The sequence below is a fragment of the Schistocerca piceifrons genome, chromosome 1, assembly GCF_021461385.2.
Source record: "Schistocerca piceifrons isolate TAMUIC-IGC-003096 chromosome 1, iqSchPice1.1, whole genome shotgun sequence".
In the NCBI taxonomy this organism is placed as follows: Eukaryota; Metazoa; Arthropoda; class Insecta; order Orthoptera; family Acrididae; genus Schistocerca; species Schistocerca piceifrons.
Genome location: NC_060138.1, coordinates 1,019,413,378 through 1,019,441,054, shown reverse-complemented (window position 1 = coordinate 1,019,441,054; position 27,677 = coordinate 1,019,413,378). Strand labels below are relative to the sequence as shown.

At 40.1% G+C, this 27,677-nt stretch overlaps 1 protein-coding gene across 1 annotated transcript in view; it reads left to right on the top strand.

Annotated features, from left to right (window-relative positions):
- Positions 1-27,677, top strand: part of LOC124713710 (GATOR complex protein MIOS) — a 215,384-nt gene that overhangs the window by 137,230 nt on the left and 50,477 nt on the right. Inside the window, exon 12 of the mRNA XM_047242970.1 lies at positions 10,816-10,954. Coding sequence (XP_047098926.1) covers positions 10,816-10,954 — 139 coding nt within the window. The remainder of the gene's footprint in view (positions 1-10,815; positions 10,955-27,677) is intronic.

Here is a 27,677-nt window from a genome sequence, read left to right as displayed (position 1 = left end):
TAATCCTCAAATGTTGTATTTTTATGCTTTGTGAGATGTATAGTAATGAAATAAAATATTCCTTGATAATTGAATGGTTATAGCAAGTAATATCATTGTTGGAAAGCTTTATTGTACTTGGCTTCAGTAATGTGAGAAAATGAGGTTAGCAGTGGTGAGGTGGTGTAAGTGAAAGTTTCTCAACTGAATTAATGATGGTCATCGTTAATTATGTACTATGATACTTAAATACTTGTTGTCTTATTACAAAACTTCCAAAAAGACATATGCAATTTGACATTTTGACTTCCTGTCAGTTTACACAAATTGAGTTGCAAGATTTGTGGCTATGGTAAAGAGGACACAGAATTTATGTTAATGTGGTAGCTCATGTGTTGAAAAAGACACTTTTGTTATTGACTTTCTGTTGTATAATTTTAATGAAACTGAAACTAGTGCCTTCCTAAACTGATTATAACATTGGTTCAGAAATATTTGTTATAACATACCTTGAGACTGTGCAAGAATCTATAAGCTAGAGAAAAAAGGGAGGCTTCATTACACTATACAGCAGTATAGAACAACTACAGAAAGCTACCATAGCCACAGCCATAACAGTAGAGTCAAAGATGATTATTTTTTTTTTAGTAGAGGCATCATTTCTAATTCATAATTACCAGCAACCCATTAGAAGCAATGCCTCTCAGTACTTCATCCCTACGTCCATGTATTGTGTTAGTAGATGATGCTTAGTACTTGACTCTAACATTCTCATTATGTCTGTGAGCATTTCATTATTGAAGTTTGCCCTACTGTTATTTCTTCTGAATCAATTTTTCTGTGACAAAATGATGCCTGGTATCAAAGTGTTCTGTGCAACCTTTAATTTAATCGAGGCATGTTGTGAGGATCAGGATATTTGTCTTTGTAGCCATTGTAGTCACATTGCTTCCTGGCAGGCATTAAGTTAATTCCATGTATGTAATTTAGGAGTAAAAGAGACCACTCAACATTGTCAATAGGCACACACAAAAGAGAATGGAAACTTCTTTAGTTTTTGGAAGAAGTCCTTGGATGAGCTAGAGAGCCCGCTTGCATGCACACATGCTGGGATTGCCACATATACTGGAAATCAGGGAACACCAGAGAATTTCGCTTATGTGTCAGGGAAGTTCTAGGTTGGGGGGAGGGGTGACCACTGGAAAATCTCATTTTTAGTTTAGCAGATGAAATAGTTTGTTTACGGTGCCACCATGCATTGCCAGTGGCTTGGGACAGCTAAGTAGCTGCTGAGTGTCCTACTCCATCCTCCCAACCACTTCTCGGAGTCAGTGCTGCCACTGCTGCTTGCTGCTAGCCAAGCAGTTACTAACAAAAGCGGTATGGAGGTGTGAGCAGTGCTTTTTAAGAGTATTTGCACAAGTCATTTGTTGCACTGATTTATCACTGCGGTCTCAGTTCAACAACACACTGTCGGTGACTTGTGACTGTGTAAATATTGGGTCATACACTAGTGGATGTTCATGACAGGCCAGAACCGCAAACTATTCCCACAGGTATCTCTGACAGACCTGGCCCTCCTGTCTGAGGCCTGTCGTTTCCCACAAATGTGCGGCCTCTCCCATTGTATCTAGATTCTCTGATCTGCTTGCAGGCCAAGTCCATTTGTTTGTGTTGTAAATTGGTGGATTTTCATGATCTGTCCGCAGTTAAAAATTGCATCTTTTGTCAAAACAAAGTGGAATTTACATGATTTCATCTCTCTGTCATTCTAATGCAGTTATAATTGCGACAGAATCCTGAAACAATGGCGTAGTAAATGAGGAACTGAGTGCAATTCAGATGATAAGCTTATCAAAAATCACATTCTTACTATAAAAATAAGATTTTAATCTCTTCACTTACCTTATTGCAATACTACACTAATGCTCATTCCACCAGCTATTAATGACCCATAAAAATTACAGCATTCCATTGCAAATTTTACAAAAACTCCTATATCATGGCAGATAAGAAAGTTCTACATTTTATTGTACAGCAAACTATTCTCCTCTTTCTATGCCATCATTTGCCAAAATCTTGTTTCAACACCTCGAACTGTTTGTGAGACATGAGGGATGTTGTGAATATTTCATTCTCATATGTTTGTGGGATTGGAATTAGGTATTGATCTCTTCCCTTAAACTTAAAAAAAATTCAAGATGTTAGCTAAATTTTGTATGTAGCTATATGTAGCGTAATATGCGCCAGACACATTTTTGATTGCAACGAATTCGAATTTCACACAGTATAAGACTTTTGTGCAAAATATCGCAATAGCTATGACCATTAACAAAATTATAAACATTTCATCATTCAGCTGACATATAAAGCTGTAACTAATGTAAAAACCCTTTTTTTTATTTTTATTTATGTATTTATTTTGAAAAGTTTCTTTAAAATCTTGTGAGAAAGGTTGCAGGTTAGCCAGTGTTAACACTGTGAGAGTGACGTAAACTGGTGTGTGGGGAGAGTGTGGGTTAGTGGACATCCTGACTGACTGTGGCTTGTTACAAGGTTTGCGTGGGTGTACCTGATTGTCCCCCCCATGAACCATAGACCTTGCCATTGGTGGGGAGGCTTGCGTGCCTCAACAATACAGATAGCCGTACCATAGGTGCAACCACAATGGAGGGGTATCTGTTGAGAGGCCAGACAAACGCGTGGTTCCTGAAGAGGGGCAGCAGCCCTTTCAGTAGTTGCAGGGGCAACAGCCTGGATGATTGACTGATCTGGCCTTGTAACATTAACCAAAACGGCCTTGCTGTGCTGGTACTGCGAACGGCTGAAAGCAAGGGGAAACTACAGCCGTAATTTTTCCCGAGGGCATGCAGCTTTACTGTATGGTCGCATGGAGAGCTGCATCAAACCAGTCTCAGGACTGAAGACCACAACAACAACAACAACCTGATTGTCAGACCTGATCTCCAATCCCAAGAACTGCAGGTACTGTGTCAAGATTGGGCATCCAAAAACTTGAAGGCAGGGACTGTAGGTATCCAAGACTCTGTCGCAAATATCCATTGTCCATCAGGAAAAGCCACTCGTGTGGGCAGCTAATGCGAAGGTAGGTTGTAACTGAACCAGAACCCTTGTACCTCACAAGGATTTCCACAACACTGTGGGCATTCCCCTGCAATGTGATCCTTATTTGTCCTCTCACTTGTGTTTCAACTTGTCTGTGAAAGCACACCACCTTTTGCTTGCTGTGGGGGTGTTGTCAACAGTCAACTTTCTGTCCTCAGTCCTGTGGCAGCTCCTATGGAATTCAGGTTGTAGATCCTGGTGGAAACAGGCAAGGTGAAATTCAGTGTTCAATGGCTGAATGACTGGAGGTGTGAGGGTATGAAGGACCACAAGACATCAGAGTTACAGGAATATTGCACACTATGCAATAAGTCTTTCACTCACAGCAACATGGAGAAAAGGCCCTCATCAGCCACGTGGAAAGAGATAAGCACCCAAGGCAGTTGTGGTGGTCAGGAAGACAGTGGACATTCATCTTTTTGGTCAGTTGTGAGTGTAGTGCTACGATTTCAGGTATTGCATAGACTCTAGGAGGCTGCCTGTGAAACACAACATTTAAGGTCAGTGAATATGAAAAAAGTTCAAGGAAGAGAAAAGTGGAACTCTGGAGCTGGTATTTGAGCCGAGGACTGACTTTTGGACATGTTTCGGGTAAGGTTGTTACCATTCATTGCCCCATATTTTGTGTAATCCATCACACTCAAAAGGTTTCTTAAAGAAAGTCTGGAATATGTTTTTATTTTTACCCAGTGGTCTGTATACCCTCATTGACCATACTGGGATTTTAGTTTTGTTGATTGTGTTGTTTTTACCCTGCCGGTTTGGTGATGCATTATTCCATTAAAAGAGTAGTCCAGTAATGTTTTAAAACATAAGTGAGGACAACAGGAACCTCAGGTGAACTGGGAACCCTTGCCAAAAGGTTAGCATTCCAAAGTGACCACCAGACTGTGGCATTCTCGATCTACCCTTGCAGTGCTTAATGTAACCTACCCACTCTTTTTCCAGTGTCAAGCTTTGGTGTTCATTATGGAACTTGTTGTTGGTATTGCAGTGAAGAGGGAGGATCAGCAAGGTACGGCCCGCAATTTCATTTTCCTAATGTTTTTGTTCTTCTCGCTTCCTCTTTGGATGAGAGAGTTGCTTTCATTAATCCCTTCTTCACCACTTGCACATACTGAAACTGGATGTATCCATCTGTTGTTGACCACTGTTCTTCCCCTGAGAATATGACATGGATGATGTAATCATGTTAATGAAATATTTGATAATCTTCGGGGTGTTAATGTTTCTGAATAATGCTGCTTGTCATCTGAGGAGATAACTGGGCATGATAAAGATGATCTGTTGACACTAGGTGAAATGGTGGTAATTGGTGAATCAGGTGTCTCACAGTTGACAATTGTTTCGTCATTCTCCCAGCAACTACAGTGTTGCCTTCACCACTGCCACTAATTCGGTGTCAGCTAACAGTCACATTTCAAAGTACCTGATCCAGGATGATGCTACAAGGTGAAGTATTATGGACCCTGCAGGCTGTCGAAAATCATGTGTCCTTTTCTACTGCAGGCAAGCAGACTGCTTTGTTGCTGGTCTTGGTTGGACCAAGACATCAAATGATATCATTAATGGCTTAGCTGTGCACTGTAGGAAAAATGGTCTCACAGATCTCGAAGGCGATGTTCCATTTGTAATCTCATTTGACGAGAGCCTTAACCAGGTGGCTGAGTTGCAGCAAATGAATATTACTTTCAGATATTTCCACAGAGTTAACAAACAGGTTGAAATGCATTACTTTTCATTTGTATTTTAGGGCATACCACTGCTGCCAATATGTTGGACGGCTTCAAGAAAGAAACTTCTTTCTGACCTGAATCTTACCAGCATGTTTCAAATATCAATGAATGGGGCAAATGTCAACCTGGACATTCTTGAACGGCTTGTGTCTTGTTTTGAAGAGTATTAATGGGGACAGTGTGTCAACTGTTATTGATGTGGGATCTTGTCGTCATACAGTTCATCAGAGTTTCAGGAATGCAGCCTTAAAAACTAACTGTGGGATTTATAATATGTTGAAGAATGTACTTGTAAGAAAAGCAAATTATAAAAAATTTAATAATCCCAAATACTTACCCTTCCCTAAAAAGTTTTGCTTCGTGCCCTGGCTGGAAAATGAGGCTGTATCCTATCGGGGTGTAAAAATCACCCCCTTCCTAAAGACTTACACAGTAGCACAAGATATTTACAGCTGGCCACTGACTTTGGAGTACCTTGAAGATTCTCTGCTGCCGGTGAAAATATATGTCGTTGCCTTTGTTCTGGGGCAGGTAATTCTCAGTTCGAGGTAATTCCAGTATGTGGCCTCTGCCGCATGTTTCCTGTCCAATGCTTTGTATTCTATTCTTGCAGATGTGGTGTCCATAATAGTTAAGTCTGATGTATTATCTGCTGCAAAATTGGTATGTGATGTAAAACTTGATGACGAAGTTAGTCTTATTCCTGCCAAAGAAATTAACATTAGATCATGTTGTCCAATCTGAGCTGAAAAAGGTAAAATTGCTTGCCAAAGATATTTTAACTTTCAGGACTGATTTCAGGGATTTTGTGATCAAAATATGCTCACTCCTCCTCCTAATGACGATTAGTGTTTTAGGGCGCACAACAGCGAGGTTATCAGCACCCGTCCTCCTCCTAAAGTCACCTTTGAAGTATAGCATTTGTAGATACATAAGCTTTTGCGATCCACCTGTGATAAATAGCAGTCCAAAACTAGCAAGAATAGAATCTCACAGATGAGTGGTAAGGACTGTGACAAAGTTGAGAAAGAATCCACACAACTTCTAGGTAAGCAAGAATTTTTGGATCTCTGTGCAAGCTACAAGAGAAGGGAGATGAACATTGATTGTTTTTAGAGAGACTTATTGGGTGGTGAAACTAGCTGTCAGAATTTGTATAGCTTTCTTTAGAAGGTTTTTATTCTGAGCCATGGTTGAGCCTCTGTAGAGCAAAGTTTTTCATGAATAAGGAGTTCATGATGATCAAACAAGAAACCAAGTCACTTGTAGCCATAAGTCAAGTGTATGATGGCCTGCAATCACCTGGTGGGGTCTTCAAGATTAATGTTGACAAAAGAATGATTCTGGACTTTTACAGTGCTCAAGATCAGTATGGTGAGGCTTTAAAGTAGAAGCAATGTGAAAAAGATGAAGCAGGCAAGAGAGCTAGATAGAAGAGATCCATCATCCAGCAAGTTGATGAACTGAAGCCCAAAATGTCATGGATACTGGCCGAGAGGGCCACTCAATTGAGTGGAATTGATTAAGTGATCACTTTTCTCACAAAGGAGGAATTTTCATTGATTGATTTTAATTACTTGTTTGACTTTTTATTGTTTGACAAAACACTGAGTATTATTTGGGAGAGAAAATGCCACTTTAGACACACCAGTGGTGGTGTTCTTATTTTCGAAATTTTAATGTTACAGTATACAACACATTTCTTTTATGTTTCTTGTATGATCTGACACATTATCTTGCCTGGAAAGTTCATAAATCCTGTACAGAAGGAGGAGAAAAATCTCGCTGTTAATTCAAAGTTTGAGTTAACTCATTAATAAACACAGAAATCCTTTAACTAAAAATGGATTTTATTTACAGTTTACCTGTTTGCTCAGCCCCCTGGTCACATATCCTGTAAATAAGACAGTAACTGCCTGTTCATACAAAATTAAAGTTACAAACACGTTCAGAAACACTTGTCAGTTTATTTGTTTACTTACCCTTCAAGTACCAAAATCTGTCAGGGAAAATGCTAAAATTGTGCCTGGAAATCAGGGAGTTGTCAGGAAATTTCACTTTGGAAAACTTCTGGCAACACTACACACACACACACACACACACACACACACACACACACACAAACACACACCTGTGGACCTACATTGAGCCAGCTAGATAGTGTCTCATCACTTCTGCTATTCAGCAAGTGATCTCCTTTACTCCTAAATTATTTACATTCTAGTAGAACTTTCCTTACTGTATTAATGACATGTATTCCACTTATATTGTTGAGTGTGTTACTGTTGGTGGTATTGATTTTCTGTGAAATTGCTGCACCTTGTGACATAAACAAGAAACAAGTAGTCAGTTTTCTGTCTTCAGTGGCCTCAGCCTACTCAGAATCAGTGATGTCATGATCTTACTCACAAGAAAATCTTTAGGTCCCATCAAAAATTATAGGATTCTTTTCATAGCTTACCATTGGGGTATTCCTGGGTTGTTATTGAACGGAATCACTTTTCCAAGGAAAGTTGCTACTCACCATATAGCGGAGATGCTGAGTCGCGATAGGCACAATAAAAAGATTCACACTCATAGCTTTCGGCCATTAAGCCTTTGTCAGCAGTAGACACACATACACAGACTACATATTGCTTTTCTTCATCATGAACATGGCAATACCTGTCATAAAAAAAAAGCCAGACAAGTGTCAAGTGTGAGTATGACTCTTGCTCTGATGGTTCTGTACAGACTTAATTATGTATGTAGATAATAAATCATAATAATAATAATAATAGTTATTATTATTATAATGCTGTTTAGCTCAGTGGCCTGGTACAAGTCTTTCTATTGCATGTCACTTTGATAACTTGTGTGCCCCTAACCTACCTCAGTTATCCAACTGGGAAAAGAGGACATATAGTTTAACATGGACTTTGAACCACTTGTTGTTTTTAGGGTAAAGTGAAGATTGAAAAACCTGCGGTTCTACCAAGATTCAGTCCGTATCTGCCAGTTTCCAGGCACATGTTTTACTGCTGGACCACCAGGCCTGAAAAGTATGTTGATAGTTCATGTTTAGTTTATGATGAGTGAGTTTGTGAGTATAAAAATATATGACATATATATCCATACATTTTGATTGCATTGACTTATAAGCTTAAATTTCTTACACTGCCAGGGTACCATGGACCTTAGTATTTGACGTAAATTTTTACTTGCTGCCTCCACCTGTTCCTAGGGGAAAGGGGTCTTAACAGATGGACACACAGATGGATGGACAACACTGGCATTCATGGTTCTAGGTCAAGGGAAAGTACCCATAGGTTTTGATGGGTGAATTTGCGAGTATTGAAACATGTGACATAAGTGGCCATATCTTTTTATTGAATTGACGTAGAAGCTTAATTTTTCACACTGCCAAAATACCATAGACCTTAGTATGCGACATAAGTTTCAACTTGATACCTCTGGCTGTTCCTGAGAAAAGGGGGTCTTACAGTCGGACAGACAGATGGAAAACAAAGTGGTACTGTAAGGGTTCTGCTTTTACCAGTTGAGGTACGGAACCCTAAAAATCTCTGAGTCTCTTTGTTCCATTATTTTGCATGTGGAAAGTTTATTTTTACTCACTTGGGGTACGTAGAGCTGATGTGATACCTTAATATTCATCTTCTCTTTGCTTGCTAGTGCTTCAGTATGTGTACAAAAAAATGGTTCAAATGGCTCTGAGCACTATGGGACTTAACACCTGAGGTCATCAGTCCCCTAGAACTTAGAACTACTTAAACCTAACTAACCTAATCACATCACACACATCCATGCCCGAGGCAGGATTCGAACCTGCAACCGTAGCAGTCACGCGGTTCCGGACTGACGCGCCTAGAACCGCACGGCCACCGCGGCCGGCTCAGTATGTGTACAGTCTGGCCTTGTGGTAGGCAAGTTTTTGTCATTAGGTACAACTATTTGTGAACTGAGCATTGTGCACAACTCGTGGGTGTCAACAATTATGAAAAGGATAGATTGCTGCTTACCATAAAGATGGCACATTGAGTTGCAAGCAGGCACAGTGAGTAGACAGTTACACCCTGAGCTTTCAGCCAAAGTCTTCTTCAAAAGAGAAAGGAACACACACACACAAACACACACACACACACACACACACACACACACACACACACAGTCCACACGCATACACATACATATATTCACTCATGCAGACACACCTAAAGCACACATGACCGCTATCTCTGGCCGCTAAGGTCAGACAGCAGGTGTTATGTTGAACAAAAGTATCAATCCGCAGTGAGGCAGGGGAGGGGGAGGGATAGCAGAGTTTGCAGGTGGGAGGAGAGAAGGCTGCTGACTGGTGGACATGCAGGGAGGAGAAGGCGACAGTGTCAAGAGGTTGTGGGGGAGAGGGGTTGGGGTAACAAGGAATGGGAAAAAGAGGTAAATAGAGGGGGGAAAGACTGGTGGACGCATTGGCAGAGAGTGTTACAGAATAAGGATGAGAGGATGTGAATTGGGAAGAGGTAGTAGGACAGAGGGGGCAGAAATAGTTGGGTGGAGGGTGTGGAGACAGTACCAATGACAACCTACATTAACATACTGTCCACACACCCTCCAACTAACAGTTTGTGCCCCCTCTGTCCTGTCACCTCCTCCCAATTCACATCTCCTCACTGTCATTGTATGACAGTCTCTGCCAACACACTCAGCAGTCTTTTCCCCTCTCTGCTCCCCATTTCCCGGCAACCTGTCCCCCCCCCCCTCCATCTCCCTCCCCCCTTTTCCCCACAGCATCCTGATGCTGTGCATGACAACCTTGTCCTGTCCCCTTCTAGTCCCTGCATTCTCTGCCAGACAGTGCTCTTCTCTCCCCCCACTCTTACCCTGCTATCCCTTCTCCCTTCCCTGCCCCACTGCAGATTGCTGCTTTTGTTCAACACAACAGTTGCAGTCTGTCCTGAGCGTTTGGAGATAAAGTGTGCAAGAGATGTGGCTGCTTGGGTGAATGTGTGCCTTTTCTTTAAAACACTTTGACCAAAAGCTCAGTCTGTAACATTCACTTTGTTGTGCCTGCCTGCAATACAAGGAATCATCTTTTTTGGTGAGTAGCCGTCTATCCTTTTCATAATTGTTGGTATTCCAACCTGGGTTTTCCATTGTTTGAAATAACATCAGTGTTTTGACATGCGCTGATGCACCAGAGTCTACAGACTAATATTTGTGTATAACTTGTCCTGACACTGATGTCATTAAAATGTCTTATAGCTCATTGCTTTGGAAGTACGTTTTTCACTTGTCTTGTGTTTAATACAACAGTTCAATGCCAGTCTTGTATGTGTGCCTGTCAATGACTCAGCACCTCTGCTGTTTGGTGAGTTGTTATCTTTACTCCCAAATTATTAACATTCTGCCAGAACTTTCCCAGTCATAGTCAATGTTCTATGTTCCATTTCAAAGTTTTATTCTAACACAGTCGAGAATAAATCATTGTCAGTGCATATTTTCCTGCTGTCAGATACCGTAGCAGTTGTTTTGTAATGCATTATGGTGTCTCTGGCAGTCTGTACAGAGCACATTAAGAATGTTATATTATGAGCACAGGTGTGAGAAATAGAATACTGACTTTTTTGCATTACTATACCTGTCCTTTTTATTGCTCTGATATACAAGATATGGGGGAGAACTACCTTTAAAATTCTGTTACAGTATCTTTCAATGTTGACTGTATTATGCAGCCAGAGAATATGAACACGAGTAGTTAACCAAGTATGCCAACTTCCTGTTCCTTTTGGTTGAGTGACTTGTATGGATCTCACCATTTAATGTATAATGACATTGTTTACAGATGATATGTTCTCATTTATTTGATTTTTTTCTGTTTTTTGTTCCACTTGTTTGATGTATAGAACTTCAAAAAAGGATACTCTAAAATACTTTTGTGTGTTAAATGGTTTGAAGTAATGTTTATTTTTGGCAGAATGAAGCTGGCATTGCAGTATCAGACAAAGTGGCTTTTGCTTGTGTATTCCTGTCTGATGTGCGACTAGCTGATTATCTCCAGCAACTAACTGTTTCATTAACTGAAGAGGGTTCACTTTCTGGATTCTTGCTCACAGGTTAGTTACCTACTTACAAAATGGAAGTACACTGTAGATGTTGTTCTACAAAGATTTGAAAAGTCACACAGCTAAATATTTCATTCTGTCATCTTGAGTAATCTCTCAGCTCTAGACATGTGCATCATATACAGTTGTTGAATCACACCAGTACATATATATTTTGTGTGTATGTAATCTGTAAGGCTATAAAAATGTAGATAGTACGAAGTTGAGGGACATTAAATCTAAATTAATTTATGCTATCTAAAAATTGCAATAAAATTATAACAGAAATTATATGTTCTCATTTAATTCATATGATGAACATGAGAGGTATGACTTGTAATCAGCCTCTGTGTAAACTGCAAGTTATCAGATATTGTCATCCAAATGTCTGTGAGATTAATTTCATGGGAATGAGCCACATTCCTACATTCATCAATGAAAACTGCTTTGAAAATTGTTGTAAATAAACTTTTCCTTGAAAATTGGCATCCATTATTCAGTCATTGTGTGTTAGAACTTAATCCATTTGGATGATTCATCCCAAGAATCAGACTAACTTGTGATCAGTTGTGGCTGCTCTTTCTTGTACACTTGTACATCCAGGCAACCAAGACTGTTACAATAAAGTTTTAAATAATACTACTTGAATACTCAGAATCTGAATTCCATTGTAGTTTGTACAAGCCTGTGGTTAACCAATCTCTGTTATAGATCACTGCAGCCTTTCATTGTTATACCACTAAATCAAAATTCTCCCCGGGGAGGTCGCCACTTGTTGGTGAGATTGTGTTTGGCTACCACAGATTCCCAGCCTTTGCAGCACCTCTTCCCTTTCCATGCTCTATGTCTATTCTGCTGCTATTATTGCTATTATTTTTTGCCTCCCTTTGAACATGTCTTGGGTATTTTCAGTAACTCGTTCTGAAGTTTCGATAGCCCGGCTTCTGAACAGTCCCTTGTCTGGTTTTTCCTTCGTTCTTTGTTCTCCATCTCCTCCCCTTCCTCTGCTTTGGCGTTCGAGGTTTCTGTTTGTTTCTTCTTCCTTCCTGTGTGCTAGTGAAAGCCAGCCAACACATTTGACGCGTAGTAGGTGACTGGATAACGCATAATTCCCATCCCCGGGTTGACAGATGGAGTTCGCAGGTACCCCCTGGTACATGCCAGTCCCAGGGAGCAGTGAATGCCTGAGCTGTTACCTTCCCAATTGCCAATTGGCTCTCTGTCTGGAGTTCGGGAGGTGTGAACAATCAACAGGTGAGCCCCAGTTGGAAGGAGTGTGCCATCAGAGATGCTGGCAATCATGGGGGATTTTTTCACAATAAGCCACCCTTCTTCATCTCAGTCTACTTCTCCTGAACGTAAACAAAATGAGGCTAAGGATTCTATGATTTCCCCAGCTGCACCTCAGTTCTCCTGGTATCACATACCGAAGGAGGTCAGACTTTGGCAACAGTTAATCCGTTTATTATTAAGAAAGGTGTTGATGCAATTGCAGGCACTGTGAAATCCTGCTTTTGCTTACATAGTGGGACTTTGCTTCTGGAGACCAATTGTGATTTTCAAGCCCAACAACTGCTTACAGCTTTGGTCCTCCACAGCTGTCCTGTTTGTGTCGAGGTCCATCATATGCTGAAGTCTTCACGTGGTGTTATTTAGACTTGACTGCATAATGGTCCGACCAAGGGAGAAATCCAAAATTATCTCTCTGATCAGGACATTACTGTGGTCCATTGGGTAATGAAAACGGTTGGTGCAAACTTAGTGCCTAAACGCACTGTTTTTCTTACAGTTGATGAGTAGTGCTTCCACCGAAGATTAAGGCAGGTTATGAAGTCATCACTGTCCACCTGCACATTCCAATTGCATTGCTACCAGTTTCAATGTCATAACCACACTCCCATGTCCTGTCAAAACACTGCTAAATATGTTACTTACGGTACAGATGCTCCTGAGGGCAATTGCGTGCCTCCTTCTTCCCACTGTATCGGTTTTAATGGTGACCATGCTACCTCATCCTTTAAGTGTCCCATATATCTCAATGAGTGGGCCATCCAAGAGATCTGGGTGAAGGAAAAAGCTCCCTACCCTTTTACTCACAAGTTGTTGGCTTGCCGAAAGACCTGCCTTCAGCCATCTGCCACTTATAGTACCATTGTTACTATGCCTGGATCCATGAAGGACACTGCCATGCAAACGTATGACCTCCTATTCAGTACTGCAGTTGTGAAATTGCCCAGTATCATGGTAGCCTCCCCACACCTTCTCCTACAGTTGTGCAATAAGCCACCAAATCTTCACCACCAGTAGCAAAATCACCTGCTACGCAACCAGCAGGCTACGAAGGACGAAAGGAACATTCCCACAAAAACTTTTGATGTCCCTCCAGCCAACAAAAGTCTGGGTCTTCATCTGCCAACAGTAAAGGCTCTAAGAAATCCAACAAATGCAAACGGTTTTCTCCTTTCCCTACTTGGAGATCCTCTTCAACAGTGTCGCTGCTTGATACCCTTACCCGCATGACCTCCATTTCGTCAGTGTGCGGTGTCTACCGTTTTTCTGACCTGAAATCTCCAGGCTGACCCAGGGAGAATGTTGATGCCTCCATAGATTTCATGGAACATCGTCCTACAGCCTTTACAGCCTATAGCAGTGAGTCTTCGGAGGCTGACACTCAGCAGCCACTGAGGAGACTGCCCTTCATTTGTTCCCTCCTCCACATTCCCGATTATGAACCTTCTCTAATGGAATGTTTGTGGCATTAGATGTAACAAGGAGGAGCTATGCTGTTCTTGGAATTGCAGTGTCCGGTTGTCCTCTGTCTCCAATAAACAAAATTGCATGCTCAAGACCGCATTGACCTCTCGCATTTCCTTTCGGTCCACTTTGACCCCCACCCACCCAATTCAATCTCATGGGGAAACTGTACTGCTCATACAAGATGATGCCCATAGCCAAACTATCTCATTGAACACTTGCTGCAAGCTGTTGCAGTCCACATTTTTCCTCCTCAGTTCACTTTTTCTCTTTGTAGCATCTACATCCCTTCGTCATTCACTGTCATCAGGGCAGACTTACTCCAGCTTATTGGTCAGCTCCCTCACACCTTTCTGCTGCTAGCTGACTTTAATGCCTGCTATCCCCTTTGGGGCTCTTTGAGAACCTCTCCAAGAGGTTCCATCTTGGCTGACCTCATCTGTCTTAACACTAGAGCACCCACGTTCCTTTCAGACTCCACGCACACCTATTCCCATTTGAACCTTCTGTTCTGCACTGCCCATCTTGCTTATCATTTCAAGTGGTCCATTCTCTTTGACACGTACTCAAGCGAACGTTTCCCATTTGCTATACGTTTGTTGACTTCTACCCCACCTTCACGTAAATGTAAAAGGCAGCTTTCTAAGGCTGACTGGAGGGTTTACACCTCCCTGGTGACATTTGATGAACAACATTCCCCAGTTGTGATGACCAAGTAGAGTATCTTACAAACATTATCCTTACTACTGCAGAATGTTCCATACCTTGCACTACTAGGTGGTAAAAAAAATGTTTATGGAACATCCTTATCCCCGTTTTGATGATACTCTCAATTGCAACTAATATATTTGTCCCACTGGTGCTTCCACTGTTGGAAACATTTTGTGTAGTCGTCTTTAAAAATGGCTGACAGCTCCTCCCTCCTTTTCTTCTTCACATCTTCAATGTTGTAAAATCTGCATCGTTTCCTGCCATTTTCCATGTGTGGAAATAAGAAAAAGCCACATGGAGCCAGGTCAGGCGAATAAGGTGGATGGGACAGCAGAACCATGCCGATTTTAGCCAAAAACTGTCTATCAGAGAAGGCTGTGTGGGCAGGAGCAATGTCGTGGTGGAAGAAACAGTCTCCTGTCTGCCACAAATCGGGTCTTTTTTTGATGAAAATTGCTGCAAAATCTTCTGAAAACTTCCAAATAAAAGGTTTGATTGATGGTCTGGCCAAGGGAGCAAACTCTGATGAACTATATTCTTGGCATAAAAAAAGCAAATCAGCATTTTTTTTATGTTTGACTTGATGACATTTTTTTTGGCGGGATGACAATGATGTCTTTTATTTGTTAGACTGTTGCTTTGTTTCTGGGTCACAACCATATCACCATGATTCATCACCAGTAATGGCCTTTGACACAAAATCTGGATCAGTTTCAAGCTGCTGTTTCAAAGCATGACATGTTTCAACTTGACGATCCTTTTGTTGTCAGTCAGAACCCAAGAAACAAACTTGGCAGCAACCCTTTTCATTCGCATATCTTCCGTTAAAATTCCCGGAAACAAGCTCCAAGGTAACCCAGTAATCTCTGATAGTTGATCAGTTGTGTGTCGAGGGTCTGTGAGTGCAAGCTCTCGAATTTTTTTCAGTATTTCCGTTGATTTGGGCAGTTGCTGGACATCAAGAATGAGTTTGTCATCAGTCGACGACATTTTCCCTCGGTCGACGACATTTTGGCTTTTATTAAATTGAGCAAATCACTAATACACTTGAGTTTTTCCCATAGCATCGTCCTGGTAAGCTGTTTTCAATATTATAACAGTTTCAGCAGCATTTTTACCAAGTAGGAAACAAAATTTCACAGCTGCACGCTGTTCACTGAAACTTGTCATTATAAAAAACGAAACAAGAACAAAACATTGCTACCAAAAACGGTCACTACATATGATCATAACAAGCCAGGTTGACAACATAGGCACCACTGAACTGGCTCCACCCAAGGCAATGTCATTGCATTCTTTGGGATAGCAAAATAGCTAACTGGATTTACTTTATTAGTTCCAATAATGGTTTCACTCCATCTTCTGTAGTGTGGGGCAGCCTCCATTGGCTCTCTGTGTACAAGCTTCCTTCCGCAGTTTCCAGCCTGACCATAGCAGATGCTGTCATGGTGGAGCCTATTGCTATCACCAACATCTTGGACCGCTATTTTGTGGAGATTTCAAGCTCCACCCACTGTCACCTCTCTTCCTCCCTCAGAAATGAGTGCAGGAGGCTCGGATGATATCCTTTTCCTGTCAGAATCATGAATGCTACAATGCCACCTTTACTATGAGGGATCTTGGCTATGCTCTCATCTCATCCCAATCTCCCACCCCAGGGCTGGATGATGTTCACATTCAGATCTTGCAGCATCATACACAGTAAGGACAAATACCTTCCTTCTAGCTACCACCCCACTTCTCTCACCAGCTGTGTTTGCAAGATGATAGAACATATGATTCATTGCCACCTGGTATGTATCTCAAGTCTCGCAATCTACTGAACACTGCACAGTTCGGATTTGTGTGCACCCTTCTGCAGTTGATCGTCATGGGGCTCATTTTTTGTAGGAAACTTTCTTGGTCCTCTCACATGTCTTATCTCACCGCACGCTGTACCCGATCCCTCGATGTTCTCCATGTCCTAAATGGTACTTTCTGGGGAGCATATCAGACCACCGTCCTCCATTTATACCAATCCCTTGTCCATTCAAAACTGTACTATGGATGTTTCATTTCTTCCTCTGCACATCCTTCTATCTTACTTCACCTTAACACAATCCACCAATGTGGTATACATTTGGCCACTGACACCTTTTGCATTAGCCCTGTTAAGAGTCTCTATGTAGAAGCTGCTGAACTACCACAGTCATACCAGTGTGATGTCCTCCTCAGCGGATACACGTGCCATTTGTCTTCCATGCCTGGCCACGCATCCTATGCCCTCTTTTTTGATAACTCCCTTGGCTGCCAGTAGGAGGGACTTGGTTCTTCTCTGTAACGTCTGAGAGTTCGCTTTCAGTTGCTGCTCTGGCAGATTAACTTCACGCTACCTGCCATGGTCCTGATGGGTGTGAACCCTTCACTACCTAGGCTTCTTGCAGTGGCCTGTGTGCATCACAGACTTCATTTACTTTCCAGGGACACTACTCTGGATTGAGTCTGTCACTGTAAGCTTCTTGACCCTTGCACAGAACTTAGTGATAGCACCTTCATGTACACCGATTATTTTTGGTGTTGGCTTCCAGAACAATGTTCAATCTTTATAGCAGAGCTCTTTGCCCTTTATCAATACACCCAGCAACACAGGCTTTTTAATTGTATCATCGTCTCTGATTCTCTTAGTGCCCTTCAGAGCCTCTGTGTGCTGTACACGCTCCAGCCCTTAATGCAACAGGTCTAGGAAATCTTCCACTTGCTCGCTGTTCATGGAGTCCCATGGTGGGTTGGTTCCTGGTCATGTCAGTCTGATGGGAAATGAGGCTGCTGACACTGCCAAGGTTGTAGTCCTTCTACCTCAGCCTCCTAGCTCTTCCATTCTTTTGGGTGGTCTCCATGCTGCTGCCTGTCAGCAGATGGTGTCATTTTGGCATCACCACTGGTCTTTTCTTCATGGGAACAAGCTCTGGGGAATTAAACCTCTCCCATCAGCTTGGCTACCTCCTCTTGGCTCTCTCGTTGGGCGGAAATCATTTTAGCTAGGTGGCATATTCGGCACTGTAATTTTAGCTATTGCCATTTGTTACATGGTGATCCCCAACCACTTTCTGCTTATTGTCATCAACCATTTTCTGATCCGATGCCCTTTTTCTAATTGCTTATGTTCCGCTGTGTGTTTGCTATCTGAATTATTGGCCTTTCTAGCAGACAGTGCATGGGCTGTTGATCACATCTTACTGTTTATCTGTCCTAGCAATATGGTAAAGGACATTTAATCTTTGGTTAGGGACCTCCTCTGTTTCAACGGCATATTTCGTGAAGCTTTCTCCAAGAGGACGTCCTTGTTTTTAGCGCTCTCTCTCTCTCTCTCTCTCTCTCTCTCTCTCTCCCCCCCCCCCCCCCCTTCTGTCCATTAGTGTCACAACCATTAATGTGTAATGACATGGGTGCTTATGACCTCAATTGTTTTTTTGCCTCCTCCCACCCCCACCCCCCCCCCCCCAAAAAAAAAAAAAAAACAGCGGTGCTCTTAATTCATGACTAACCTTAGTCATACATTATTATTGCCAAATAACTATACAGCATGTCTAACGCTTGTAGTACTTCATTAACCTTATGTAAGATGGCTGCTACATTTTTATGTCTAGTGGTGCACACAACTACACTCTTAGCAACAGGCTTCATCCTTCCGTGGTCTTAAGATAATACACTGTTTTGCTTCAAATTACATATCATTTACCAGAAACAGGATGAAACTGCAGGAAATTAAAGTCCATTAGAAATAAAACTTGACACTATTCTACCAACACTTTAGTAAATTTAGCACTTTACACAAGCTTGCAGAATTAAAATGTTTGCCGGAAGTCTACGGAAAAGCATGTACTTGATTTTTCAAGATTTTTAAATGCAAATTTTTTGTAAATAGCTGAAATTTTATAGAAAAGAAACATGTAATAGACATGGTGGAAATGAAGCAAGAGAACCCATCCCAGCTTGATTGCTGCTCAGATCTGTCACAGTCAAGCCTTAGTGCCCAGAGACAGTCGCCCTTTATGTTTGAGTTGGGTTTGTATGAGTTTTTTCTCCTTCTGAGGAAGGACTTTCTCTAAAAGCTAAAATATTTATAGCATTTTTTGTTGTGCCTGTCTGAGACTCAGTGCCTTCTCTGTGGGGTCAGTAGCAATCTCTCCTTTCCATATTACTACTAAGCTGTATGAATGTGTTTTATTACAATGAAGGGAGAATAATGACTTGCAACACCCCCCCTCCCCCCTCCTTTCCAAGATATTATTCACTGTATCATCAAGTTGCTGTCTTTAATTTGCTACAAATACACTTTCTATCATCCACAATCAAAATAGCTGCAGAGATATAAGTTTACTTCCTCAAAGACACAGGCTTTATTGAATACCACTTAAGTACAAAAAAATCACAGAATATAATAGATCTCAATTCTTCTTGAAATAAACAGACATAGACTTCTGGAGGTTGATGCCTATTGGTTATAAATTTACTGGATAACTCAAACATTAATGCTTGAAAACATTGTAAGTTTGTCTTGACTGGGAACCACTCAAAAGGGGACCACTCTCTCGGTGCACGGATCAAAGGTGGGCCAGTGGTCAACACACTGGCCATCTAGATTTAGGTTTTTTGTTATTTTCCTAAATCACTCCAGGCAAATGCTGGGGTGATTCCTTTGAAAAGAGCATGGCTAATTTCCTTCCCAATCCTTTCATCATCCGAGCTTGCATCAACCTCTGAACCGCGTTGTTCACAGGACATTGAACTCAAATCTTCTTTCCTTCTTCCTTCAGTGCACACACGTGTTGTCATTCAGTGCACATACACATTGTTGGTACACTCCCAGAAGGCACAACTTGTAGTTGAACAGTGCCAGTACTGCATTATGGAAATAGATGTGCTGAAGTGCATGCCAAACATTGATGACAGGAAATAGTAAAGTGCAGATTAATGTCCAGAAAATAGCCAAGTATCACAAGGTCATCATAAATATGTGCACCAGAGAGAGTGTAGTACACATCTACAGGCTGAGGCAAGTGACCTGAGATGGTCTGTGGCAGTCCTCAAATCTGTCACTGTTATTTATCCACGTAACCTGGCTGTGGTAATGGATGAATCACTCTGCACTGTATCTTGCGACTACACTGGACATATGTGTAATTACATGAATTGGTGTGCTTCTTTTCTTGTCTCCATCTTAGAAACTTGAGTTCCATAAACCTTATTGGTTTATGGGTCCAGTTTAATCATAGAATTTCAGCACGGAAGTTTATTGAATATTTTCTTTGATACACAATTTGAGTTGTGTGATGCATATTTTTTTGTGGCCAGTCAGACAAAGGAATCCCAAGAAGCATCATGAAATTTGATGGATCGAATTCCCAGCTATGCAAATTTCAAATCCGGGCTTTGTTTGAACCTATGACATTTTGGATGTGGTGGTTTGCCTAGAGCAAAACCCAAGAATTTGGCAACATCTGCAGGAAAACTGTGGGTAAAAGACAGTGCTCTTGCTCATTGTTGCATTTCAACTGTGATTGCATATTTGCAACTCGAATTTTTGAAAGTGCACTTTTGCTTGTGAAATTCTAATGCTGTGCGCTGATAAGAAGCGGTGTGACTTTGGATTGCAAGCAAAATCCGCACCTCTCTCACATCCGTTGACTTACTTGATATTCTCAGTCCATCTTCTTCTCTGGATAGTCGGTCTTCAAAACCTCCTTCTCCGAACAATAATGCCGGTTACGGGAATTTATCAGACTCTCTCTCTCTCTCTCTCTCTCTCTCTCTCTCTCTCTCTCTCTCTCTCTCTCTCTCCTCTTGAAACAAGTGGATACTCGCAGAATACTTTTAGTTCAGCCATGGTATATTTCAACTTCCCCAAAGAACAAATTCACCATTTCTCACATGAACATTTGAATGTTTGCAAGTCAACCGATTCATCTAGCATTAGATTCGATTAAATACATTTCTTACGGTAGTTTTTGCACTCATATATTTATGAACATGTCTTGCTTCTAGCAAGTCCAGCACTCGAAGTACCATTAAATGTCTATAGTAAATTGTTCATTTTTCTTTAACAATAATCACAGACACTAAAACAGCAAGGAATACTACATGATTACCTCTTGCTTTTCCAATATGGCTTATGGCGCGAGCAGCAAACACCTGTCAATGCCGTTCAACCGTTGCGTCCAGCTTGTGCTCGTGAATCCTTTCCAGCCTGCACACACAAACATGTGTCACGCAGCATGTACATTCTCTCACACTTATTTTTAAAATATCATGTGTTCGAGAAGGTAGAAGGACAAGTGGTTCTGGAATTTACGCAGAAATTCTCGAAGCACTACCTATCCCTCCCCTCAGCTCAGACACGCGATATTTTACTCGTACTCATTATGTACATTAGTATTACATAGAATAACAATTCATAATTCCACATTTTTTTATTAACCATGTATAACCCTTTTATTTATTATTTAGCTCTTCTTTTGTCATTTTACTTTGATTATAAAACGGGAATATTTCACGCAATGTTGGAGTCAGTTCTTTTATATCTAGGAGTCATGGGACCTAAACCTTTGGGTTTCCAATCATAAGCTCCAAATGTTCATGACACTTGGGAGTATTTTACTCTTTATTCTGTTTCTTTGTACTCCTTCTTTAGTACATAATAACCTCATTAATTATGGACTGTTTGTAGTCTGGCGGAACTCTGGGCAAATGAAAGTGTTCTTTTCGACACTTGTAAACTCACATAAAACATAATAATGATAATGGAATATTGAATTCAACCTTACCAGAATAATTCCTATTAAATGAGTGACTTTCGTCATGACACTGTCCTTTTCCCCCTAGGATCAGCATCTGTAACTTACACCTGGGTTGACTCTATGTGTGCAGTTCCTCCTCCTGTTTTGGTAGGTATGCCCCTCTTAATTCCTATGCTCCTATGGTACAGGTCAATCCTCTTCTTGGTGCCCCTGTCCGCACAGTATAGGTCAGCCTTTCTTAGGTCTGCCTATCTGCCTTTTATATTCAATAAATGCTAGATGTACCCTCCTTATCCTTCCCCGAGTAGGCCTCATGGTTCATCCCCCTAGTATACAGCTTTATGTACACTATAATTAAATATTTCCTGGAAAAAATAAAAATCTAGTTTACACTTCACATTCACTTCTTAATATTTCATTTAATACTGTAGAGTCCTCCTCTACGTCAACTTCTGTAATCTTTAGTAGATACTATGTCTACCCATATTATTTCAACTCATAGTAGATACCATGTCTACACCTAATGATCACATCCCGCTACTCTTATGACTCACCACTCCATCAGAATATTTGCTACACTGACTTTACTTAATTAAGCATCATAATTAACTCCAGACTGTCTTGTGTTCTCCTTCATTACTCATGCCTCCTTCTTATGTATACTCTTTGTAAAATCATCATAGTTTTTCTTTACTTATGTATATATGTGATATGAAATGATTATAGTTCTTATATGTACATATATATATTTTCCTATATATATGTGTGATGTAGAACCGTCACAGTAAACAACAATGTGTGCATATTTCCCGATGTACACATAACTTCCCCCTACAACACTTGACGGTTCATACCTCTCGACAGGTTTCTAGTTAGTAGTTTCATTGTTTGCATACTCATGTATCTTTGTGTGTGTGATGATGTGTGTTTGTGTAGCCTGATTCTTTGACCTACTTATATAAAATAAGTTATAGGTTATTGGAAACTACGGAAAATGAGAAGGACTTCTGCAATAGAAGTAGATGAATATGGAAAGAGGGCAAAAATAGGCAGGTACTCAAAAGAGAAGTAAGAAAGGAAAAAATAGAAATGGTTGTTAAGATCGAAGAAGAGAAAGAAGGTAGCTTCAAAGACAGGAAACCCTTCCCACCTTCCTTCCCCAGGATCCGTACTTCACTGGTACTTGAGTGAGAAGCCAGAGGAGGTACGATATTAAATGTCTCCTACAGAACAGACATTCTCACCTTCATCTTTGAAGTCCCTGAAGAAAATCTTAGCAACTCCTATGGAGTGGCAAATGGTGAAGAATCAGTCACACTTGTCTGCAAGGGTTGACTGGAAAGTGTGGTGTATGTTCTGTGTTAGCCTTGATTTATTAGTTAGTGTAAATCATGCTTTAATCTATAATACCCACCCCTTCCAAAACCAATACAAACCCTCCCCTTTACATCACATATATTAAAAGGTTTAAAACGTTCTATAAAAATATAAAATTATACACTACAATCTAATAGTTGTTTAGCTAATCACTTTACACTATATTTTATACACACATAAAATACTCTGTTTAGTTTATGTCTTCTAGACATCACTTGGTTTAAATAGTACCATCATTTTATACCTTTCAGTCAAATAATATTTTATTTGTTTCATTTCATGTCTAGAGATCACTGTTCATCTGTGTTTCTCTTAACTTGGTTCTAATCTTGTAGTCATATCTGGTTCCCTAATTACTAACATTATAGGATAGTTTAAGAATTCAGGAATAGATTACAGAATTATTTAAGAATTGAAGGGAATTCGGTGGAGGAAAATTAAGTTTGAAGAAACAGCGAAAACGACTAGGGATCCAACAGTCATCACTCTGCCCTTTAACACACAATGGTAACGTCCCTGGGGGCAGATATGACTCCACCTGGATCCCATGGATCTGATATTAATGTCACTTGATTACTCACAGACCAATAATTCTCGTTAAATTTTGTGTGAAAGTTTTCCTATAGCAAACAATTACCATTTTACTAGGAAACACAACATTAAGTAAAGTTATTCTATTTTCTACTGTGTCATGGACAAGTTTGAATTCTTTGCACAAATTGTCTGTAACCTTGTTAGTATCATTAGGTTTATAAAAAGCAACAGTCATAACATTTCCGGACATTATACTCTCAGTAATTTCTCCATCTATAATTAGCTCAAATGGTCCCGCCAGACTACTTACATTTATAATGTCAAAGTTGACTATTTTTTCTTTGAAATTTTGCTCTACTTTATTTACTCATGTAGTAACAACTTGTATACTAACACCTGGAACTTTTGATTGAATAATCGATATTAATTCCTTAGTCTGATTCATGCTCTCTTTCAAAGTATTCATTTCCTGCTTTACAGCATTAAATTTAACATTACACATATTTTCGAAAGATCCTGATTTTTTATTGATATCTGATTCTACCTCATTGCATCTGTCCTCAATCTCAAATTCTAATTTTTTTTTTTTTTTTTTTTTTTAATAGCTCATGGAAATTATCATTCTGCTTACCACAAATGTCAGTGAACATTTTATTTATATGAATGTGCAGGGAACTAGTCAATTCATTCTTCAAATCTATCTTAAAATTCTGTACTTTAGTATTTAAAGTGCTGAATTGAGTCTTCAAATCTCCCATGCCTTCACATAGATTACTAAATTTTTTACTTTGTGAATCTACCTTGGCACTTAACAATCCTAAAGATTCATTCGAAATGTCCAATTAAACATTTAAAGTTGTATTCTGAGCATCTAATTTATCATTTAAAGTTGTACTCTGAGCATATAATTTAGCATTTAACTGCAGACTCTGAGCATTTAAAGCTTCATTTAATTGAGCATTTACCGAGTCTAACTAAAGATTCTGAGCTTTGATTAAATTTACTAACTCAGAGCAATCAGGCCCTTCTTTAGTAATTCTCATAGCCATGGCTGGTTCTGACATCTCTCCAACTTATTGTATACTGTCCATGCCTCTGTAGACTTTAGCTCTTGTGAGCATTTAATATTAATTTCAATTATACCAATTACATAGTAAAAGTTCACCCCACAATATTTTGTAACACTTCTTACCACAGTAATAAAGTTTTTCTTTCACTCTCACCCGGCATAGAATTCTAGCTGTGTTGGTGAGCAGGTGTGTAGTCAGCACTGGTGAACAGCACTGGCGCCAGCGGCGTCGAATGTTGGTTTCGGTGTCGGTGGGCGTATGCGTAATCAGCACCCGTGATCAGCGACTGGTGCTGGCGTCATAGGACTTAGGCTGGTTTCCACGTCTGCGTCCCTGCGATGTGGGTAGAGCCGCTTACTCACCACACCAGATCTTCTTCGATGAATTAGTCTCGTCATATTTCTTCTTAGTTTAATACATTGGAATCTTCTCTCTTTTCTTTTACCATAATATCTGTCTTATGTCTTTTCTTGTATTGGATTTATTACTTTTCGCTTTTTGAACTTTTAGGCCAAATCCATTTCCATGAAACAGTTCTCTTGCCTTTTTATTCCTGGTTGCTGTGGCAACACATCATATCTTCTGCATCGATTTCCTCTCAAAATTCCCATTTTTTCGAGTCCTTTTCACTGGTCGCCACTTTCTAACTTTTTTGGATGACAGAAAATAATATCTTCTTATTTCTGTAATCTATTGATCACATATAGGAACTTTAGTGTCAATGTACTAGAACTGCTATGCAAAACAAAATTCTCTTCTTAGACATATAAATATCTTTGTCGTCTCACTCGTATCTCGAACTTTAGAAATAATTAAATACATTAGACATAAAAGTCGGTTTAAAAACCATATGAAAATATGAACATGTGTCTCCACTTCTTCGAGTCCAAGACTTCTTTCCAGCCTGCACACGTAAACATGTGTCGCGCAGTATGTATGGTCTCTCACCCTTATTTTTAAAATATTGTGTGTTCGAGATTGTAGAAGGACAAGTGGTTATGGAATTTATGTGGAAATTCTTGAAGCACTACAAAATGTGGGAGAAATTGTGCCTGATCCATAATATACTCTCACTCATTAAAAATTGCCACGAGTACTGTCACAGCATATCAGAAAAATCATGAACACTGTGAGTCAGGTCAAGGATGTGTGTGAACCAGTGTCTGATGTAGCGATCAGGGTCAATATCCTTGGAAACCTTCTGACGAAGTTCCATGGCCTAGTCACGTGTATTTTGTACCACTGTATAGATTTTTACTTCGTGCATCTGGTGCTGAAATTTCGTCTGTTATCCACAGAAACATAGACATCTTCTAAAGAAAAGTGCTTGTACAAATTGTCCACTCTCATCAGCAGTTTCTGCATCATTTTGAATACTAATGTCCTGTTTATTTCTTTCATTGAGTTTGACCAGTTGTTCATTCAACATTGATTGTTTAAAGGATGCAGCATATTGTTTCATTCTTTCCATAAATAACTTAATAAAAGCTTTTGAACATTCTTGAAATTTCTTCACCGACAGGTATATCTTTAAAAGTGTTGATTTTGCATGTAAATTATACAGTTGTAGCGGTTCAAACATTGCCTCGTCTTGTCTAATTGATTTTTCTAAGTTTCCATGTTTGCTAAATCTACACTCCCAATGACTTCTATTTCTGATTTAAACTTTATCACATGCAAAATAATGAAAAGGTGAATGGAAGCACTGTGTTCATCAACTTCAAGTCCAGAGATTGATTATTGGTCATTGTTTAATCGATCACCATTAATGACTATAATAGTTGAGCATCAGTCCATCTATAATTCTTACACTCAAAAAATGGATTCATTGTTGCTCCTTTCCATACAAAATCACATATATAATTTCTCCTTCTTGATTTATTCATCTGTAAAATATAAATGAACAACAGTATCCAAATCTTATTCTTTTAAAATACCCTGACAACAGCACACATGGTGTTATGACTCTCCTGTCTGTAGATGTATAAAATAATGGAATGTTTAGAATTCATAAATATTTATAGACATTATTCAAATTGAGTGCACTTTTTTTTTAATCAATAGCATCTCTAATACAGTGAGTGAGAAGCAAGACCAAACAATAAAAATTATATTACCCTTCCGTCTGTCGAGGCTCCTTGACAGAGCCATGGCTCGCTGAAATAATGATTTTTCATGTAGCCAGCATGATCCAGGTTCTGGTTTTCAGATAAGAACACTGTGTGCTTAAAATTCCTTCATCTGTTCATTTATTGCTTCATTTCACATGCCAGCAACAACATCTCTGCCCCACCAACATACAACTTCAGCTACTGAGAACAACAAAGACTGTGTATATGACAAAGGTAGTAGTTTACATTACAACTGATTTATTTATTGACAATATTTTCTTTGATGTTGATTTGAAAATTTGTAATTAACATTTTCGAAGTTGATGACTTCAAATGGATACAAAAGTACGTAGATAAATTTTGAAGTATGTGTAAAATAATCAATTTTTCTGAAAAATAATGGAACTAGTATTATCTGTGTTATTAAAACTATACAAAAGACAAAACATATTTTTGAATTTGTTTGTTTAATAGAACAGATTTACCATGTGTATTGGGTAATCTTTTTAACTGTTTCAATGTTTTCTGTGTGTAGTGAAAGCCGGCCACTCATCAGTTCGATGACAAGCGGCAAGCATTTTTGATAAAGATGGATTATCATTCTAAGTTCCTCCCTCAAGCAGCCCATGTCATGCATCCACTAAATCAGGTGGATAAAAAAGGCATTTAATACCGTTAGAGACTGCCTGTGAGTGCATATGCTGGATTTGGCACTCTGCCTTATGCCCTTTTCCCCACCGTTTCTGCTAGTTGTGGCAGAAAATGTCTCTGTGTGGCGTTGGTGCAGTGCTGGTGCATAGGAATTGAGAAGTAATTGTGGACCACAAAGCACTGTTTACGCTATTCGGGCAGTGTTCCAGCCTTCCAGAATGCACAGCACAATGAGTTAAGCATTGGATGCTTTTCCTCAACTTCTATATTTATACTAAAAAATACAAACCCATGGCACAACACACAAATATACATGATCTGTCCCTCCTACCCATGGGACCAGATGCAGGTTACGACCAGCGGGAAATCTTATGTTTCCACATATATGTGGAACAGTGACAAACTGTAGATGGGTTACCAATTACCATTGCTCAAATTACTGCAGGCATGCATCACGACCCTATCTTACTGCGACTGCGACTTTGTGCTCCATGGGTGGCCTGCAGACTTTTGAAGAAACCATTCCAGAACCTTGGGACTGGGCTTTCCTTTCCTATCATCTGTTGGTCATCGCTGGCACCATCCAGATTGACAATGAGGCAGATACTCACCATGCCACTCCTCCATTGTGGGTACTGAGGAATCTCTCAGTTGAAAGCCTTGGTTGGCGACTCGCTTACTTACTAGTGTTCAACAAGGATGTGGAAGCCGTGGTGCACCATTGGTACACTTGTGCCCTATATCATGCTGC